We start from the raw sequence: 20,619 nt of genomic DNA, 5'->3' as shown, positions 1-20,619 counted from the left end.
TATCCACCCCGCCCGCCCGCCCATCCATCCATCCATCCATCCATACATTGCTGAGCACATCTGAACTTTAGTTCATGAATCCAACTCGCAGTCTGCTGCACCCAAAACAAAAAAAAAACATTATTTTATCCTAAATGGATTCTGGCTTTTTATGGTTGTCTAAAGCCTCTTGGGGGAGGCATGGCTGAAATTTCTTATTATTCAATTTGGTCTGAGAAGGAAGATGAATCTGCCATCTGTTAGTCTTCCACAACTTTCCTGACCGTGACCTTCATGTCTGATGCGTGACATTGGCAACACTGTGACACGTAGCTGCCATCATGCTCCCGTTCAAATTTTATACTCCAGATTGTTTCCATGGAAATAGGGCCCAGAAGATTATGAATTATAGAGAACAAGCCTTGACATGTGTCATCAAAGGATCCCCAAAGATCTACACCATGTTCCTTATTTTATATCTTATTTTAGATCTTTCTCCATAGATGTTTTGAACGTTACCAAATTAACCATTTCTGCTTATGGAGTCAGAGCCTGTAAACATCCAGTGAGCAAAGTGGCCTTTCCAAGGAGCTTAAAACACACACCAAGCTTAAACTGACCATTATAAACTACCCAGCACACTGTATAGCATCAAGTATCAGGAAAACATGAAAATAATCAAGTAGGGCTTTGTGCTAACAATGCAAAGGTTGTTGGTTTAAATCCCAGAGGACACACATATAATGTAATCCTTCTGTCTACTGTATGTAGCTTTGAGTATAAGTGCCAACTAGCTATAATACAGGTATTTTCAATCAAAACGGCAATGAACATAAAAGGACATTCTGAAGGAATGCCATCTAATTGGTTGCAGGAAGTATCATCGACTTGATGCCACCTTCTAATCGTAACGAACGCTTCATGTTTAAAATTGACTGCAGCCCTCCATAAAAGACAGGCTGTCAACAGCTTCTCCGGCATCTTCTCTTCCTTGCAGTGCAACATGCCCACAATTAAGCAATGTTCTGCTATGGTGAGGTAATCAAAGGCAGAGGTGCTGACCGTCAACGCCTCCCATATTTATAATGACTTTAATGATTAATAAGGGTGGTGTAAGACATTACCATGAAGCTGAAGAAGCTGGAATCACGCCCAGAAGGTTGGCAGTTTAAAGTCTGAGGAGAGGGCCAGCAGTTGGACCTTTGATGAAAATAACGATACTGAATTATTTTGGCAAAATATTTACCAGTGCGATGCAGTGTTTGGACTGAAGAGCCTGCTAAGCAAATTAGCTTGTTTAACACAAGTAAAACGCACACTTTACTTGAGGGGCACAAAATGTAGTATTATGCTATTACCTCCGTATTAATTGCCCAAAAACTAACCTTGGTTAGTTAGTTAGATACTGATCTCATGTTAATATACAGGTTAAACACAGAATCATGATGCAACTTCTATCCCAAGCAGTTCATAATTTTTTTTACTATATATGTTAATTCTGTAAACCTTTGTGAACTGCTGAAGGAGCTACTGAAGGAACAAATAATGAATAATGAATAATGAAATATTGATCTCACATTTGTTCATTCATGAATTGTGATGCACCTTTTCTCAAGTAGTGACTATATTTGTTCATGGTTAGTTCATGATTTGTACTTCAGTAACAACTGAATTATTGCTAAGTATTTCTGCCCCGTCATAAAGTGTGACCCCCTTATTTGAAGTGCATTGTGCTGCTAAAATGTGGCTTTCAATTTGCTTTCAATGAAAAAGGCAGCCTGAAATCTATACCAGGAAGCCCACACCGCTGGGGTTTAATCTGGACAGTGCATCACAGGGTACAAACACACGCAACTACCCAAAATGCAGCAAGCAGCAGTACCAAGACAAACCTCCATGACACAAAGAAAACCTGCAAACTCCACACACACAGAACCAAGGTGGGATTTGAACCACCAAGCCTGGAGGTATGAGGCAACAACACTACCCACTGAGTGACAACACTTCTTACGGATTGATTAAGTAATTAAAAAGAAAGCAAATAGGATGCCACAGTGACAGGGCCTTCTAATCAAAATTAATTAAAAATTAATCAACCTTCCTGCTGAAAGATGCCAGGACACTTTTGGGTTGAGTAGACCTTTATTTATTTACCACAGCGCTATTTAATTTCAGCCATCAAAGATTGCAGTGAGATTCATTTCAAACTGTCTCATTTACCCGAGTTTCTGTGATATTCCTTAAGTTCAAACACCTCAGGTCGTATTATGGTATTCTCTGACCTATTGTTCTCATCTCTGGTGCAGATCCTCGCTTAAAAGGCCAGTCGTTTCGACTTTATCCGTGGTGCACTTACAAAGTCAGGAAATTGATCGCAAGTTTCAACAGGGCAATGGTAATGCAGTTATAATAAGAGAGGAAGTGCTCTCGGACTGAAAACAGAGAGACACCATTGTAAACCGTCCCAGAGGACGGCTCAGCGTCAGCCTCCGGAGGATCGGAGATATTTGCACTTGATGCCCTTCTGCTGGACTCACGGGGCGTGATGTCAGTCAGTGCACCTGGGCTGGACTCTGGAGTAGAAACAATATCTATCCTCACCCCCATCCGTCCCCACAAACAACTAAACTGTCCCCATGTCATCCTTGCATGCCCACCCCTACCCCCATGCTAAGAAATCACCTCCAGCCCACCCAACATGCTTACCAACACGCACAATGTAAATTTACATGTCCATATTTGCATTTAAATATTTTAATTATTAAATTATTCAATTGACCACTTTCCCCTAACAAATTTATTTTGCATTAATTTAGACCAAATTATCCAAACATGTTTATCTGAAAAAGAAAATAAGTTATTAACAACTTAAATTATTATTCAAAACTAATAACTGGAATTATTGAAAAACTTTGCTCCCGACTTTTCCCTGTTTGAGAGCAAGTAGCGCGTTTGTTCCATAATTAGACAAATTGTTCTTCAACAACCTTGTACAGCCCAAACTACACTGCCGTCAGTTGGTGATGGGGTGAGAACAAATTATTTAACTGACCAAAAGTACTTATAATTAATATAGCAGACAGCCTGTTAAGAAAATATATGTCAGCTTACGTATGAGCGATTTCATTACTGCTGTGGTGTTACCATACATTTTATTACCATCCCCGTGGCAACGATCATCTCCATTCCTGCTGCTATCATAGCAATGTTTTAATGTATTTTCCCCATTCCTGTGGAGTAATGCAGAAACCCGCGGTATTACCGCTTACCCCATCCCTGACAAGCCCCATACGCTAAACGCTCACCCTCTCCTCCCCTTCACCCGCCTGCAGCCTGGCATGCTGACATCACTCAGAATATTCCCACACCGTGAATCATACCACAACTCTGTTTGGGGGGGGGGGGGGGGGTACACACTGCGAAAGATGTTAAAGAAGGTAGGAATTCACAAGGTCAAGAACCACAGACAAAATGATTGAAATGGTACAATGATACATAAACATCTCAGAAGCAGAAAAAGGCCTTTATGTAACAATAGAAAATGAATCTGCAAGATAGATAGATTTCCTAAAGTGTTAATAATGATTCAATATTATGTCTAAAATAAAAGTCTACAAAAAATAACGAGTGTTCTTGCCTTCATGACAAAAGCTGACATGCCATTCTGGTGATTTGCTGCAAAATTAGGAATGCTGGAATCTTCTAGAAAGGAGCTTTAGGTCTGAATTCCGGGAGGTCAGCTGATCGATAAGCATGACAATGTGAGCAGGGAATTCTCAATGTTACAAAGCATTCTTTTCCTGATGCCAGTTGTCTGAAACCTGTTCCTGACACCTTAGCATCAAAAAAGGTACAGAGACACTCTTAACATCTGGAAATGTGGTAACACAGCTCCCCGTCAGGGTCCCATTGCCGCGTGGAACGCCAAACCAAAAACCGTGACTGTAGGATCTAGTCCAACACACAAAAAGTTGGAATATAAGTGTAACACGCCTTAGTTTTATGCACAATCGCGCTGATATTCCAGGGACTGCTTATCTCAACTCCCACAAGAGTAGTCTTTAATTAGCCTATAAGTTTTGGCAGTTTAGGCGATTAACCAGTCGTCGGTTTGAAAAGCCTGACACTGTCTCTTGGGTCACACTGAACGTGAAATGTACTGTCATGTTGGGTAATTTATTCATCTCGTAAGGAGGGGGTGCAGGGGATGTGCCGATGAGGAGACTCATGCTTTCACACTCACTGTCACGGTGCCAGCGTCTTACTCTTCACCCCAGGTCACTCCTCCAGGATTAAAACAGCTGCATGGGGCTTTAAGATTAACAGCTGAGATGTTCTCAACTGGCATCATCATGCTTCAGCCAGCTGGTGAAGTCAGCGATTTACTACCTACTTCTTAACAAGAAAAAGAAAAAAAAAACTTTCACATTTTAGATTTTGCAGAAGCCCATTCCAGGTTTCCCAGAGCAAGATTAGGGAAATAAATTGCTGCTGGGGGAATTATAGAATGAATATCATGTGACTCTGAGTCATGACCCTGAGTCTGTGATCGGTAGGTTGCTGGTTCATATCCTTAGATTGAGTCTGTGGCCGGTAGATTGCTGGTTCACATCCCGAGATTGAGTCTGTGGACAGTAGGTTGCTGGTTCACATCCCGAGATTGACCGATTGACAGCCCTTAACCCTAATTGCTCCAGGGAATGTCTGACTCTTCTTTCCAAATTGTACATCGTTTTGGATAAAAGCACCTGCTAAATAAATAATTGCAAATAAATGAATACTTCATACATAATCCAGATGCGTAATATCCTATTAGATTACATGCATTATGAATTTTGTTTACTGCTGTTTGTTTAATGAACGAATCCCTATCTCCCAGCATATAAAATATGAAATAGCATCTAATACCATCCATCCATCTTCTAACGACTTTTCCAGTGCCGGGTCACGGGAAGCATGAGACTCAGGGTTCTAAGGGACACTGGGCCGCATCATATGCATTCATGTATTTAAACATAAGCAAACGCAAAAAAGCACTAGTTACACAGCACCATGTCAAGAAAATCACTAATGGCAGTAAACATTATGGAGTGATATAATACAATAATATAACAAAAATGTAATGACATTGACTCTAAAGCATAAACATCTTTCTTCATTGACAGGATGACGTTGGTCCCTAATCTAATCAAATCCATGTCAGCTCCTGAATTCCCAAACAAATTCTTTCCTCTTCTGTTGCAGGACATCCCAATAGGGGGCGCTCTGTTTCTGTGTTGCCGTAGGTATCTAACGGCAAAAGAGGCCAACCAAACGGACGACACACCGGGTGAGTCTCCTGGCCTAAGTAGGTAGCAGCGACGGTCATTTTTCCTGGAATCACAAGATTACAGTATTTTTCCAGAAAACAAATATGCTGGGAGAGAGAAATGTGAAAATATCAGTTTGAGCATAAAGTCTACATTAGTATAGACACCCAAAACAATGCTGGGCCAGGGGTGACATTAGCTGTCACACACCAACAGGATCCTGAAAGTCTCAGGTGTTAAGGTACAGGGTACTGCCTCCCTCATATTTACACACCCTTTTGAGGTCCGATTACAGCTCGGCAGAGATCCATGGATGAACAGGAACAGAGTGATCGACTTGGTAGAACGCTCCTGGTGTTCTCCAGTGTCAGTGCTTGTTAATACAAGGTTAACCATGAGCGACCAGTGCAAACAAGGGCTGATGACCAGCTTTAATATGCCTCCTTTGCTACCTCAAATTGCAGATGGCTCTGCTGTTAAACCTTTGAATGAGGTATTTGCTCCAAGAAAATTTCCTGCTTTATGTCTGGGTCAGTCCGGGGCACAAAATTTAAAGGACTTTGGTAAAGCAACAAGCTTCTGCCTTTCGGGGATTCATGGAGCTGGATTTTCCAATAGTGTTTTGCAACAAGGGCACATGAAAATGGAAAAAGATACAAACTGTACTCTGTACACTGTGTGTGTGTGGGCCACACCCATAGTGGGGAGGGCGAGGGTGGCCAAGCCACACCCATAGTGGAGGGGGGGGCTGCCAAGCCACACCCATAGCAAGATGTGAGCCATGAGCCAAGCAATAACCACTCTGCTCCATTTGGAATAGTCCTGACAGCAAGAGAATGAAGACTCTACTGTCTATGTCCAGGGCAGAGACCCCTCCCTCCGTCCCCCCACACAGGGACCTGCATTAGTGGGGTTGATTAGGTGCTCCCTGCTGCACCCAACAAAGATACTCACTTTGCTATAAGATCACATGCAAAATCTCTCATTAATTGTTCCATCTCAACATTGATATGACCTTGTGAGTGTGGTCTTGCGATTTTCTGGAGAAATCTCTGGGTTTTAGGTCGTTACGACTTTCAAACATCTACAATCCCAAGGGAGGGGCAACCAAGTGGGAGCAGACCAGGCCCAAGGCACCAGGCCCTCTAGTCCAGTTCCCAGGCAGAACGCTGTGTGACTAAATGTCACGCCGATTACACGGGATGGGTTAAGAAAAAATGGTGAAGAAAATGATTCCTCTAAGTGGGGGCAGAGGGATGGGTAATACTGACAACACCCCCTGGGGGGAACAGCACGACATGAGTCTGAACAAGCCTTCTCATCACTGTCTGCACATAGCGAGTATCAAGGATCCAGTGCACAAGTCGTTATGGCAGGATTTAGGCACGTTTCACCAGCTAGTCAGCAGAGCAGATTCAGTCCTTTTTTAGCCCTTTTTTCACACTGGATAAAGCAACTTCAAGACTGAAGATTTAATGACCGGCACTTCTGTAGCCCTCCTAAGACAGACACTCACAGTGCTGCTGGGTTTTCACAGGCAGAGCCTGAGGTGTCCAATGTTTCCTGGTCACACCGGCCCAGCAAAAGATCCAAGGGAGAACTCGAAAGTAAACCAACCAATGAAATACACAAGAATCCAGCTTTCTAACAAAAGTTTTTTTTTCATTTTTCTGTCAAAAACAGCCTGCAATTGACAGACATGAATGACTTTAATATTTATGGAATGTGACAGGGAACAGCTTCGACTGGACTGCAGTCCGTCACACAGCAAGGACAAATTCGAGTCAGTACTCAACCTGGATGCCACGTAATTGGATGATTTGGAGGAGTTCCCACAGGAAAGACACAAAACTGGACTTGAACCTGTATAAAATCCATGCAGCCATCCATCTTCCATAAAAGCTTTTTCAGTACAGGCTCACATTGAACAGGAAGCGCAGAGCACATGCACACAGGCTTAATCACACAAACTAAGGGCAATTTAGTGACACCAATTCCACAAACAGAGAACCAGGTGCCATTTAGATAAAAGCAGCCTTACAGAGACTCAGTCCAAAACAGTCAGTTTCTTCCTCCACTTACCCAGTTCAGGGTGGGGGCGTCGATTTTTGTAAGTAATAAAGTTTCACACCACAGATAGCCCACTGGGAAGTCAGTAGCCCATTTATATGTGTGTGTGTGTGTGTGTGTGGGGGGGGGGGGGGGGGGGGGGTTTTCTCCGGGTGTTTCTGATCATGTATCATCTTCATGTTACCGATACGCCCCTCCGAGACGCGTGTCAGCTTCGCCGTCTCAGAACCTCGCTGAAAATCACCCAGTTGCTTGCAGAAACCATCCAGTATTCCCATGGTATTTCTTGACATGACAACTAACATACCACTTCTAGCTAATGAATACCCTATCAAGTTGTTTAACTAATTAAGGTAATTGTGAGCTGGTGGTACAATTTTCCAAATAAAAGGGACGGTTGGGGGGCCCTGCAGAGTTCGTCTAGTCCTGCAATGAAGATATGAGCAACTTTTTTCGATAACCGAAAATTTCTAGATTTTATACTGTTTCATTTGTGTGTGTGTGTGTGTCTGTGTGTGTGTGTGTTTTAATACACTCACTACCCAAATACATAGCTTAAAACCTTTTCATTGACTGCCTTAGACTTTGTACGTTACCGTATACTACACCTGAAAACAACCTTAACATCTACTGCTCTATCTCTATGTGGACAAAGAAATGTTTCAGACAGCAGATGCTGAGACTTCTGTTATATTTAAGATTACTGTGATTGTCTCTTTTGTTTGTGTATCATCGGCTGTGGGTAAACGTAGTGATACCTACCAAGCAAGGATAAACACAATCATTTTAGGAAAATTACCAACCCTTTCCCTAGTCAGTGCCAGGTGGGTCCCTGGTTTCCTCTCGTGGTTTTTTAGGTATTTATCTCACAGACAAGTATAGCATAAACTTGGGACCGAATGGTGTTAGCGTACAACGTAAACGTGACAAAATAACGCCGGAGGGAAGCGACGTGCGACAGAGAACATCAATCCTCACAGCTTTGACGGAATGACAGCTGCATATTTGTCATGACCTCACTTGCAGAGAATCATCTAGGGAGTGCTTTGAATTTCTGCGGTAAAATTTTAGGCTTGAACTGCGACATTGTGGCTTCCGCGCTGCGGCTGGATCACCTTCCTCAGCCTCCCTCCTGTACCGAAAGGCTGTAATACCACAGGCGAAGCAATTCAGCACCACGGACAGCTCTGGCAGTGAACGCATCGAGGAAATAAAGAATGAACAGCACATTTATGGATTAATGGCGTTTAATAACGAGGCTGCTTTTTTGTTACAATTTAAAATATATACTGTTTTGTTTAGGCCTACTTACACTTACATTGCTGACACCATAAATTGTATATTCAGTAACACTAATAATGCCTTACATCTACAGTACCTCCCTATTTTTTGTCCCGCAAATTATTTATAAATGGATTCTCCTTCCAGAGATACGTCTCTTAGGAGCCTCGGTGATGGCTTTTAATATACATTTACTTAAGGAACCCCCAGAGCAATCCGCATAAACCATATAGGTAAGTGGCAAAATGCCACGGCGTGTTTTTTTCGACGGCGAATCGACTATTACGTAAGACATTGCCTTACACCGCCAATCAAGTATCTGCACCACAATCAGAAATTCACATTGCAGGGACATGGAATACTACGGCAAGTTACGTTTCAAGCCAGTGTTGAAGAGCTAAACATTAAGCAAGCAAACGTGGAAAAAAATGCATTCATTCTGCAAGGCGTTTTGACGGTCTTAACATTAGAAATATACACATACAATCAATGGCAGCACATGACCTATAAACAAAATGATCGAAAAACAAGGTTGGATCTAGTGATCATAAAATCCAATCTGGCATGACATGGCATGGAGATAAATCGCTGTGCCCTGATCAACGCGGAGTTTCGCAGGTCGGCATAATCCGCACATTAATCACCTTCTGGGGTGAATATGCACATTGCATAAGTTCCAGTATCTTATGCTTTTTATGTATCTAGCTGCGCTGGCACAGTATCCCACATGGGACTCTATCTCACCGCCATTTCCTGAACGCAGCACCAAAGCATCCACGATTATTTACGCACAAATTTACTTTCCAGCAACGGATTATGCCTATCATCTACTATATCCTTAACATGTAGCGAGGGGTAGCAAAGCAAAATATCTCAATCTTATAAAAAGCATAGATTCCGACGCACCGGAGCCGCAATGAAGAATACAGATTGTACCCGTAATACAATGAATGGTTCGGCGTTACGGGGTAAATACGGTTCCCTCCGTCCGAGGAGAGGTTTGTTTATTTCATCGTAGTGTCAGGATGGAGGGGGCTGCTAAAACCTAGAGGCGCCCCTCATCCACTTGTTTTTATAGCATAGGGTAGGCTAATAGCGGGGCTGACATGCCAGATATCCCACCGGACCATCGTCATGCTCTGCTGCCACAGAGACTGCTGATGGGTGTTTTTTACTCACAAAAGCATGTCCCGATCACATCGTGACCCGTCTCTTTGACTGAGAAAGAAATACCCTCCATAAAATTACAGCACCGCAGTGTCAAAATGAAAATCGACGTTTTGTGCTGATTGCATCGGAATGCCACGCAATTGGAAATATCGTGTTTCGTAGTAAAAACACGCACATTTCTGCAAATTTCACCAATACGTTATACTTTTGCCAGTGACGATTATTCATGGTTAAAACCACGTCCCCATGAATTGTGCGGGCGGACGATCGCTCCTTATGAAAAACACTGCAACAAATTACGCAATGTTATTTAAAAGGGACATCCTTTTCAAATATGTAAACAAAAAGGTAGTGAAATGCATGTTAATCCTCAGTATAACTAGTTTTAAAAAGGCACATCAGTTAATAAAACCGCATGCGTGTGATATGGACTTACCAGGAGTGGGACGCAGTAGTCCAGCTATTCAATAGGAAAATGCTCCTTCCTGTTACCGTGACAGGAGGCTGCAGACTCCGCTTGGGATCGACATCCAGCAGATCAGGACGAGCGCAGCGGACTGAGAGAGAAGGAGCCGCAGGGAGCCTCGGCGAGTGGGGGAAGGGCCGGGCAGCGCTTACGTTACATATTAATGACCAGATACACGGTGTATGCGCTGCTGGGACCCTTAAATAGGGAATACAAACGCTGCTGAAGTGTCACTTACTGGATGGCTTCTTGTATATAAAAGCCCATAGAGATTGTAGACTGGCAGAATCGGAAATAGGCCCTAATTTCCTGCGAAATATGAAGAGCTGTTCTAAAATACGCCCCTTCATGCATTTCATTTCAAATCTCAAAATTATACTTTAATGTTTTGTTAAAAAGGTTGTTTTTCCCTGCATGTGTACAGTTACGACGGTCTGATTCGTTTTCCCTTCGCCTGTCGGCAGCATTTTTATTTATTTACTGTGATTACCATTATTATGTACATTATCAGCAATTTTACTTGGCATCTGTAATGTGCTATAATTAAGTTTGGTAACTGACTAATTTATGATTTACATTTTCTGAGTGTAGGCCTGTGATTTACATTTTCTGAATATTGATCCAGTTAAAATGGGTAAGCTTGTACATTATTAATATATCGCCTATATATAGAACACTAACAACGGCTGACGAAAAAAAAACAATACAAGGGAGATGCATCCCTCTGTGCACCTTGACTGGCAGCCGCTATAGCTGTTGAGGAATCAAATATGGACTTTTCAGGAATCGTTATACATGTGACTTATTCTTTATTCGGCTATCATTTGCCAAAGTAGCCTAATACGGGTGATTAAGGATGACCATCGTAAAGCAGTATGGAGTGCGTATTCAGGCTGCATGCAACAAAGTCAGACTTTTCCTCTCAAGCTAATCGGTGGCTTCCATGCAGAGAACAGCATCACTCTTAAGTTTGATGCTAAAAGAAGTCAATTATATCAGAGACTTGTAGTGATCAGAGTTCAACAGAATCACGCAAAACGTCAGATCGATTAAGTGCTAGAATAAATTGCTAGGAACTTACCTGTTTATGTCGTAACTCTTTCGGTAGGCCTAAAATACATGCATGCTGCGACGTACATTATCATTATAATTATTGCTGTGGTTAAATGAAAGTAATTCTTTTTGTAACCATATTAAATAACCTAGCATTGTCACGCTTATTAATTTATTAATGACTCATAAATTATGCGTGCTTCTGCCTTTGTAAAGCACTTTGAATTGCCTTGTGTCTGAATTGTGCAGTATAAATAATCCTGGCCTTGCCTTGTAATAATAAAGTGCGCTTTTCTCGGGGAAGTTTTTATTTGCGGCTACTGTGAATTAAGTGTTTCATAACGCTATGAATTAAGTGTTTTGTAACGCTAGTCATACTAAGCCAATAGGAAGCGAAGCTAATACAATCCAAATACAGTCGTAGTTCAACCTTTATATAGGAAGAGAAGCATTGCGTTCCCTTTTTGTGATTCAACACCAGTTCGTTATAATGTTAAATGCATCTACTCAAACCGACCCGTTAAACTCAAGAAATTAGTTAAAGAAATGAGTTAAAGAAATTATTCTGGTTCTATAAACGTACCTTCCAATTTTAACCCTACTTAAAATTCTAACCTAATAGTGACAATACTGAACAAGTCTAACCTTATAGCGACCTCTAGTGGTTTGAGAGAAATTGTAATCCAAAATATATGAAGGGGAACAGCATTAAAAACAAAAAACAGTATGTTAATAATTGCGGGTAGTCGTGAGACCTGATACCGTGAACTCGCAGAAAATGTACACACTGTCAGGAAAGGAAGCACAACTTTACATTTACCAAGACAAAAGAACACACTATGTGCGGTAGTATATTCAATATATTTTAACATAATAATATTTCACGAGGCAACATAATATATGCCCCAAGATTTGTGTTGAATGCTATAAGCAATTCTGAGAATATTTTCGCAACAAAAAATGACAAAGATCATAGAGCCATCGCAGGGAAGTGAGATTCCAGGTTAGAAACCACCCCGCTGTACATTCATATTGTTCAGAAACAGAATTAAACAGTAAGTAAACTGGATTCTTTCTCTTTGAATTTCCAGAAATGCTCGTACCAGTCAACAAATATTGCAAAAAAAAAAGAATCTGTTGGTGAATAAAGGAAAACAATTTTATTGCTTTTTTGTAGTCAAAAACTAATATAAAATATAGAAACAATCAAATCGCAGCTTGAATTTGACTAATATATTGACAGCCTAATGAGAAGAGACATACATACAAAAAAGTATCTGCATGAAGTATTATTTTCAACTTTCTGTGAATTTACAGTTGACATAAATCAAGATGCCAGATTACCTCACAGTTTAAGATACTGGAGAAAATAGGCATAAAAACATTTTCTTCTTCTCCACTACGCCCAGGATATTGAATAATATTTCAGGAATGGGAGGTAGTGCTGTGACCTCACACCTGCTAGACTGCAGGTTCCATTCATACCCCAGGCTCTCAGTGCCTGTGCAGTTTGTATGGCCCTCCACTGACACTCTGCTATTGGTTAGTTTCTTCAGCTTAAGCATGTTTTACTTTTTCAAAAAAATATTCTTGTAATTTGTTTTATTTTCTGCAATTTATCATTTGAACTACTTCAAATATCCTGCACGCTTATTATTTCTCATTTAATTGGGTTTAATCTCTTGTTTAAATTGTTGTTTTAAATGTACCTGTACTTTGTCATGACCACGTAAAGCACTCTCATATGCAGTTATGTCCGAAATGTTCTATATAAATATACTTGCCTTCCTCATGTCCAGATGGGCTTCCTTCAGTTCGTTTTTTTCCTATAGTGCAAAGAATCAGAATCAGAATAAGTATCAGGTTAATTGGCCAAGTGTGTGTGTTTGTTTCCAGCAGTCAGTGTCTCTCCAGTACATTACAAAACAGTACAGATTAAATACAAAATAAAAGACGTCTTATTTACGGTTAGACAATGTACATCAAGTGCAAACAACATACCAAGTGTATGGGATGTCTTAGATTCAGTTCAATGACATGCAATGAACTGAATTCGCGTCTATGAATGATGTGTGAATGTTTTGTGTGTGTGCTGTAATGCGCTGTGATGGACCGGCATCCCCTGCAGAATCATCCCTGCCTTAAGTCTTGAATGTCTGAGGATAGACGCCTGACCTTGCATTAGATAAGATGCAAAGTGGGATGTTGGATGTGGGGGCAACTGCACTGGAGGCCATAAAAGACCAACAGACTGGCATAATTAATTTAGACTATATATTGTCTATGACATCTCATCTAGTTGTACTGTACTTATAGTTCTGACCCATAGTTACATTAAACAAACATATTTTAGTCAAAATTAAATTTTAAGTGAAAGGACAGAAGTGACTCAAAAAAAATTCAGTTATTTGTTATAAATAATGAGCTTTACTCTGGGGCACGAATCCAGTACTGCCATGTACCTGGTACTACCTTCAACTGAAAGGAGAATTTCCAGGAAAACAGACTGGAGTTAAAAGCATTAAAATGCTTCAATTTATTAGTAGCGTCACATGATGAATTAAGGTTCTGTGCAGCAAATGGCTTTTCAAGCCGAGGAAAAAAGCCCATTTAATGCCTAAGGATGGATAAGGCCAAAACAGAACCATTATTCTTCGTAAATATCTTTATAATGGACTGTAATTCTCATTGGCCTGGGATGTTTGCTTTAGTCTGCATATGGGAAGAGTAATAACCAAATGGAGAACAAATAAATAAACCGAGAACAGCACCAGAATGCTACTTTGCCAGACTGATTGAAGTGATGTACTGAGATAACAACTGAAATATTGTAAATTGCTTACATTTTTATATTTATAACAAGCTCTGCCACCTTTGATCGATGCATGCATTCATCCATCCATCCTTGCATCCATCCATCTATCCATCTACCCATCCTTGCATTCATCCATCCGTCCTTGCAGTACAAGGTCAGTGGAAAGTCTATGGAGCCTAACTCAGCTAGCCCAGGAAATGTAGCAGAGGAACATTCTTGACGAAATGTCATTTTCACAGGTTTTGTCTGATGTCGACCACATAACGCTGAAGACGTTTTTTTTTTTTTTTTTACAAACGCACATATTAGGCAGATGTGATTTTTAAAAGCTTCCAAAACTGCATGGATATATATGAATAAGTAAGTTAGCTAAACTGGTAGGTGATCTCTGACAGCCATCTTGGGCAAGCTGGACTATGGAATCTTGTTGCTTTTTTGCTCCCTAACACCTATTAACTTTGTTTTAACATCACTGGCATAAAAGTCAGATCTAGATTAATTCATTGTGATTCATTGTGTCCGTGGCGTTCCACTGGTGGTTATGTTCGAATAACCCTAACGTTTTAAAATACGTCCCTGAAGATGTCCTTTTCAACTAAGACTAAACGTGAAGTTGGCAAAATGATTGTGGCCATTGTTAATTCTAAGGGGAAAACGTAAAATAAATCGACATGATCTTATAGATATGGAGACATTCATTATGCTGCTAAGTGGCCGACACGGAAACAACGGGTTCTGAAGATGAGAAATATATAATCATGAAATGGCATCTCCCAGCCGCACGGTGGCGCTATCACAAACAGAAGAAATAGAAATACAACGGCAGCACAACTTCCGGCACTATAAATAGTCGTCATAAGAACGCGACTTCCTTTCCGGCGCAGGTCTAATAGCAAGCTGCTAAGGTGGGCAGTTTTTTGGTTTGACATCTGTCTTTATATCTGTAACATCGTTGTATAATTGCGGTTTTTACTGTTACTAGAGGTTTTATTACCTTCTTGAGTTCATATGTTCTATCCTCTTTCTTGAAAAAAGTGTAACACGGCCCAAGTTTATGCTGAAATATCTGGCATCAGTATCACGTACAGGGCCTATCGTTTTGCTTTAAATGTACAAAGTACAACATATTTACCCCCCCAAAAATCAATTCCTTTTCCCCCGGTCGCGTCATATATTTTCTTTGATAGCTGTCTGATATTTGGCGTAGCTTAAGCGGGGAATCGGGAAAACGGTTTGCTATCACAATGAAGGTCTTCACTGTATTATACACAACATTTATCAACACTGTTAAAATGTCGAGTTTTGTATCACCCCGCCTTAATATTCATCTTTATAGCTCACATTCAAGGCGTAAATTTAAGTTGCTAGCTAGCTAGTTAGCCATGCTATTTCCAATCTAGTATGAGGTTTCACTTCGGTTGCCAACTTTCCGGAACATCCACGTAATGGCTGTAAACCGTGATCATCTGTCATGTACAAGTAACACTTGTTGTGGTTGTGAAATACCCAGCCTTATGTAAAGCTGTTTACTTTCTGGTACAGTTAAAGGTCTCCCTATACATAGCTCTTGATGTCTGTCCTCGCAGATGTTGATGCCCAAGAAGAATCGCGTTGCCATCTATGAGCTCCTCTTCAAGGAGGGCGTGATGGTGGCCAAAAAGGATGTGCACCTCGCCAAGCACCCCGAGCTGGCAGACAAGAACGTCCCCAACCTTCACGTCATGAAAGCCATGCAGGTAGGTGTCTTTCCCTCCTTGTGACTCACGTGAGCCCAGCCAAGGGCTGTTTGGAATGGAGGCTTGAGCACTGCTAGGGAATATGTGGGGGGGGGGGGTGTCCCCTGCAAAGAATGTGTTATGCTGACATAACATCTGTCTTCAAACCACTAACGGTCCAAAAGGGTCTGGATCCCATCCCGGGCAGGAGAAAGCACAAGGCCTGGGCAAGATTTTAGTTCAGCTTGGGCCAGATACTCAGATACAGTCATTCTCTATGAATTTAGGGACACCAGTTAGACTAACTGCCTGTCTTTGTTACTGGAAGATACTGGTCTGCCTGAAAGAATCTCATGTAAACATGAAACGCCACACAGACACACACACACAGTGGCAGTGGGATTGGAACCCATTTCTCTGGAGCTGTGAGACGGCAGTGCAGTCTCTGTGCCGTAACAGGCTTCCTGTCTAATGGTTTGTTTTTGTTTAGTGGCAGTAACAGAGCACAGTTGATTCAGCCAGTTGCTATTTTTCATCTGACATCACCTAGGCTTTCTATACATGTCTGTCATATCGGATCAGCCATCCATTAATACTTTAATACTAAAGCAGACCTTTAAAAGGGGTGGTGTGTGGCTCCGTGGGTTAGGACTCTGTGTCCATAATTTGAAGGTCACTGATTCTAATCCCCTGGTCAGCCGAGTGATGTTGCCAATGAGCCCCTGAGCGAGGCCCTTAACCCCAGATGCTCCCTGCTTTCTCAGTTGTGCATCATTTTGAATGAAATTACGGCTGATGATGTGGACAGGATTTCTTTTCGCTACTTAAAAAGCAGAGCTTAAAACAACGGATACCAGCTGCATACCTTTGATTGACCGAGCGTTTGGTCGCTGTGTTTGCCTGTAATGAAATATTCGGCAGGTGGTCACTACTTTTTGGCCATGTGACACCTAAATATTTGTTTCCTCACCTGAAGTGGCTGAAGGGGAAATTTCACGTTTTAGGTATGCATGACCAAGTGGGTTTATGTACCAGACTTTTCTAATGGGTATTTAATTTTCTTTTTATTTTTTAAGATTTGGTGTTACCTGGATGAATGGCAGCCTTTAACTTGCCTCGATCCCTTCCTTTGCAGTCCCTGAAGTCTCGTGGCTACGTAAAGGAGCAGTTCGCTTGGCGCCACTTCTACTGGTACCTTACCAATGAGGGCATCCAGTACCTGAGAGACTTCCTTCACCTGCCCCCCGAGATCGTGCCTGCCACTCTTCGCCGGCAGACCCGGCCCGAGACGGCACGGCCAAGGCCCAAAGGTGAGTTCCTGTTCTCCCTGTGTGTGAGATCGGCTGCAGTGGTGATGATCTTACCTTTTTGGTCAAATTTTGGCAGGGGTGAGCATACCTGTAATGGAATTCTCGTTCACATGTGGGCTGCATCAACCACAAAACAAAAACAAAATGATAAATAGATTAACTAAATATTTGCCTTCTGACGGGGGAGTGCTGGTGGTTCTGATCGTTTTTCTTAGCCGCATTCAGTTGTGATGTGAAAATATGTAAAAAAAAAAAATAATAAAAAAAAAAACATATTAAAGCCTTTTTAAAAAACTCTCAGAGTTCTAGGCTAGAAGTCTGAACTGAAAGCCACATAACAAGCTCTATCCAGCTTTGTGTGGAGCCTAAGCCTACTTTCCAAGCACAGGCAATAGTCACCTGTCAGACACTGACTCTCGGTTACTTGGCCTATTGTCGGTTTCTGATATCCAATCCCCTGAGCCTGGAGTCCTGTACATTTTATGCTCCAGGCCCGTTACTGTAACAGGTGCTTGGTTGCTTTTTTGGAGGCAGTAACTGAATCATCACTGACTACCTCTGATTCTCATAGGTAGATCATCAAAAGAAATGTCCTTCTGTATATGTAATATTACATGGAATGCTGCGTTCGTGCTGCAGTCCTGCTGTCTGGCAATTCAGAAATTCCGATTTGGTGCAGATCACAATGGGAAAAGCAGACGTGCACAAATCCACCAGATGCCGGTGAAACTATTGACAGGATAGATTAATGCAGGCTTTTCAGTACAGGCACTGGCATCCATCCTAATTGCTGGGCTAGAGTAAGAGGTTTTATAGGACGATGCCTTTCTGTGGCAATGAGGAGAAATGCCACATTATGTTCGTCGTCACAAACATCCTGCAGCAATTAAATGTGTTGCTTGACCTGTAATGAAACTGTAGTGTTTAAAATGGTTTCTGTTTTATTAAGAAAATATATAGGGCTGCCTGTGAGTTTAAAAACATTAATTTGGCTTTAATTCCGTATTGGGGTGGAGCTCCATAATGCGACTGAGCTGCTTTATACCGCTATATTTATCTCCATATAAATGTGTATTTTTTTATCTTATGTAGCACTTTCTATCACTTCTGCAATATTTTGTACTTTAGGATTAGATGCCGAACTGCATTTGTTGTTCAAGTACTTGTGCTTTAATAATAAAGTTAAATCTAACATAAAAAAAACGAAATGCTGGTTTATTTGGACGATTCTGCCGGTTGGTGAGGTATTATGACGCCTGTGGGTGAGTGGCATCTGTCAGCAAGCGAGTCGGTGGTTGGGCGGAGCCTTACAGCCCACTGCTTGTGTTGCAGGTCTGGAGGGGGAGCGGCCTGCTCGGCTGGCACGCGGGGAGGCGGACCGCGACACCTATAGGCGATCTGCGGCCCCACGTAAGTACACGCTGTCGGAGATAGGACAGCAGTTGGTGTTACGGTACTGTGGCGATCTCAAGGAGGGGAGAAAGGGAACTGAAGAATGAGACTAGTGGCAAAATTCCAGTTCTGTGTTTTCAGTTCAGTTGTTTGTTTGCCACACAGTGGCCGGTGGAATTTTTCGGTACAATACATTACTCTGTGTACAATACATACAGGGACCACAGCAGACTCTCCACACTTTTATCAACAGTGTACAGTGATACAATACACCCCAAAACAATTCGGTAGTGTAGTATCGCACACAACATGCATTGGATGAATGGATGAGTAGTATACATGTTAGTACTGCGTGAGGAGGGAATTAGAGAGAGGAATACAGAATCCTGATAGTCTTAGTGGGCTCTGACCTGCGGCTGATAGAGATGGTGAGCAGGATGTGTAGGTTGGAGATGATCTTTGCTTGCTGTAATGTCTACTGAGTATATAAGGATTCAGAGGGGAAGTGGGTTGTATCTCACCATCCGCTGTGGGTGTTTTTTACTGTGATTTACTGTCAGAGCTGCTGTCAGCACCTGAAGAGATGACTCTCATGGGTGTAGTGAAAGAACACTTTGACTAGTATCCGTGTCAAGTGTTAATTTTATAACTGGCCTCAGTTAAGATGTGTTACTCTGCAGACCAAATCCTGATGAACGTTGATGTCCTTTATTCCCCTTGGTATTAAGTAAACAGAATCAGGTGATAAGGTTATGGAAGAGAGCCAGAAGGCTGTTTGCTTCCTAAATGCACACGTGTCTGAAGTTTCTAACCAGTCACATTGTCAGTTCTCTTTCATATTTATACGCAGTAGAGAACCTACAGTAGACCAATACAATGTCAGCATATCAACTGTAATCCCATGATTATCCTTGCATAACTAAACCTAATGTAATATGCAAAAGGGGCTAAAAAATGGCACAAACAATATTAACATTGAAAAAGTAGTTTTACAGAATTTGGCTATTATAGTGAGAGAAGTCTAGTCATTTTGCCTGAGCGAGACGCACAGTGGTGAAGTGTGCTGGACTCGAGTTTATTTTTCTTTTCCTCTTTCTCCTGTCTGTAGCTGGTGCAGACAAGAAGGCTGAAGCTGGGGCCGGAGCAGCCACTGAGTTCCAGTTTGTGAGTACCAGTTCCTCCAGCATTTTTCTGCCTGCTCAGAAACCTTGGCGCCTTCCCTGTGCACAGTGGCAGGCGTCCGCCTTACCACGCTCCATGTGTGGATTATGCACTAATAAGGAGAACTGTTATTTTTCCCAAGTGTGAGGTGCAGCAGTTCATGCCTCAATTTTATTGTTTCTCTTCCTCTTGCAGAGAGGTGGCTTCGGACGTGGGCGAGGACAGCAGCCTCAGTAACGTTTCTGTAAAATAAAGTCTGAGCCAATCTGTCGCCGTGCCCTTAGTCTGTTTTGTGGGAGTTACGGGTGACTGCTTTATGCATTTTAGACAATTTCCAAGAAAAACTAGTGCTTATTTTTTATTTCAAGAATGACAGTGTTACTGAATTTGACACGTGTGTGTTACAGCTTCCAAACGCAAACTGATGAAGCTTCTGGCTTGGTTTCTCGATATTGTCGCATTCCTGGAGTAATAAGGTTTTTAGTGATGTTGCTCTTTTGGGTGCAAGATAAGATTTTTCTGGGTTGGTTAGTCTGACTTTCATCTTCAGGCGGAGAGACCTTTTTAGAGTTGCGTGTGTTTACTCCTGAGCGCGCACAGAATGCATCCATACCTGCAAATACCTTCCTACTTTAGAACAGTTGTATAGAATGGCAGATAATGTTCTGCTAGTGTTCAGTGGTTGCTTTACTAGGGTCACCTCCCCTGGCAATTTGCTCTGAACACTGCTGTGCTGAGCTGCTGCTTTTGCACTTGTGGTTTGCTTTGTCATTCTTCTCTGTCCTCGTTCATGCATTTTGCACTATAGCACTACTGTGTGCTGGACGTTCTATTATACTGTTTTGTAGATACTGCAGTACATGAAAATTCACCTCACGAACAACTTAAGTGCTTAGCA

The 20,619-nt window shown here is 41.8% G+C and overlaps 3 protein-coding genes across 5 annotated transcripts in view; 2 read left to right on the top strand and 1 right to left on the bottom strand.

Moving 5' to 3' along the window:
• Positions 1 to 10,520, bottom strand: part of LOC125747270 (protein kinase C and casein kinase substrate in neurons protein 1-like) — a 54,844-nt gene extending 44,324 nt beyond the window's left edge. For all 3 annotated transcript variants that reach the window (XM_049022271.1, XM_049022270.1, XM_049022273.1), the window contains exon 1: positions 10,246 to 10,520. The gene's annotated coding sequence lies outside the window, so the exon portion shown is untranslated. The remainder of the gene's footprint in view (positions 1 to 10,245) is intronic.
• The window catches only part of LOC125747266 (metabotropic glutamate receptor 4-like), a 398,550-nt gene that overhangs the window by 23,849 nt on the left and 354,082 nt on the right, over positions 1 to 20,619 (top strand). The window lies entirely within an intron of this gene.
• On the top strand, positions 14,980 to 19,991 carry rps10 (ribosomal protein S10). The gene is made up of 6 exons (XM_049022296.1): positions 14,980 to 15,048; positions 15,730 to 15,879; positions 16,994 to 17,168; positions 18,501 to 18,578; positions 19,669 to 19,724; positions 19,917 to 19,991. Exons 2-6 carry the CDS (start codon positions 15,730 to 15,732, stop codon positions 19,956 to 19,958), a joined length of 501 nt encoding a protein of 166 aa, XP_048878253.1. The 5' UTR covers positions 14,980 to 15,048; the 3' UTR covers positions 19,959 to 19,991.

The sequence above is a fragment of the Brienomyrus brachyistius genome, chromosome 8 (genome assembly GCF_023856365.1).
Source record: "Brienomyrus brachyistius isolate T26 chromosome 8, BBRACH_0.4, whole genome shotgun sequence".
NCBI classification, from domain to species: Eukaryota; Metazoa; Chordata; class Actinopteri; order Osteoglossiformes; family Mormyridae; genus Brienomyrus; species Brienomyrus brachyistius.
Note: the sequence above shows the minus strand (reverse complement) of the source record. Positions and strands in the feature narration are given on the sequence as shown.

Excerpts from the sequence above, each read along its gene's own strand:
- rps10 (XM_049022296.1), top strand. The coding sequence starts at position 15,730 with ATGTTGATGCCCAAGAAGAATCGCGTTGCCATCTATGAGCTCCTCTTC. Across the intron at positions 15,880-16,993 it reads ACGTCATGAAAGCCATGCAG|TCCCTGAAGTCTCGTGGCTA; the intron begins GTAGGTGTCTTT and ends CTTCCTTTGCAG. Across the intron at positions 18,579-19,668 it reads TAGGCGATCTGCGGCCCCAC|CTGGTGCAGACAAGAAGGCT; the intron begins GTAAGTACACGC and ends TCCTGTCTGTAG.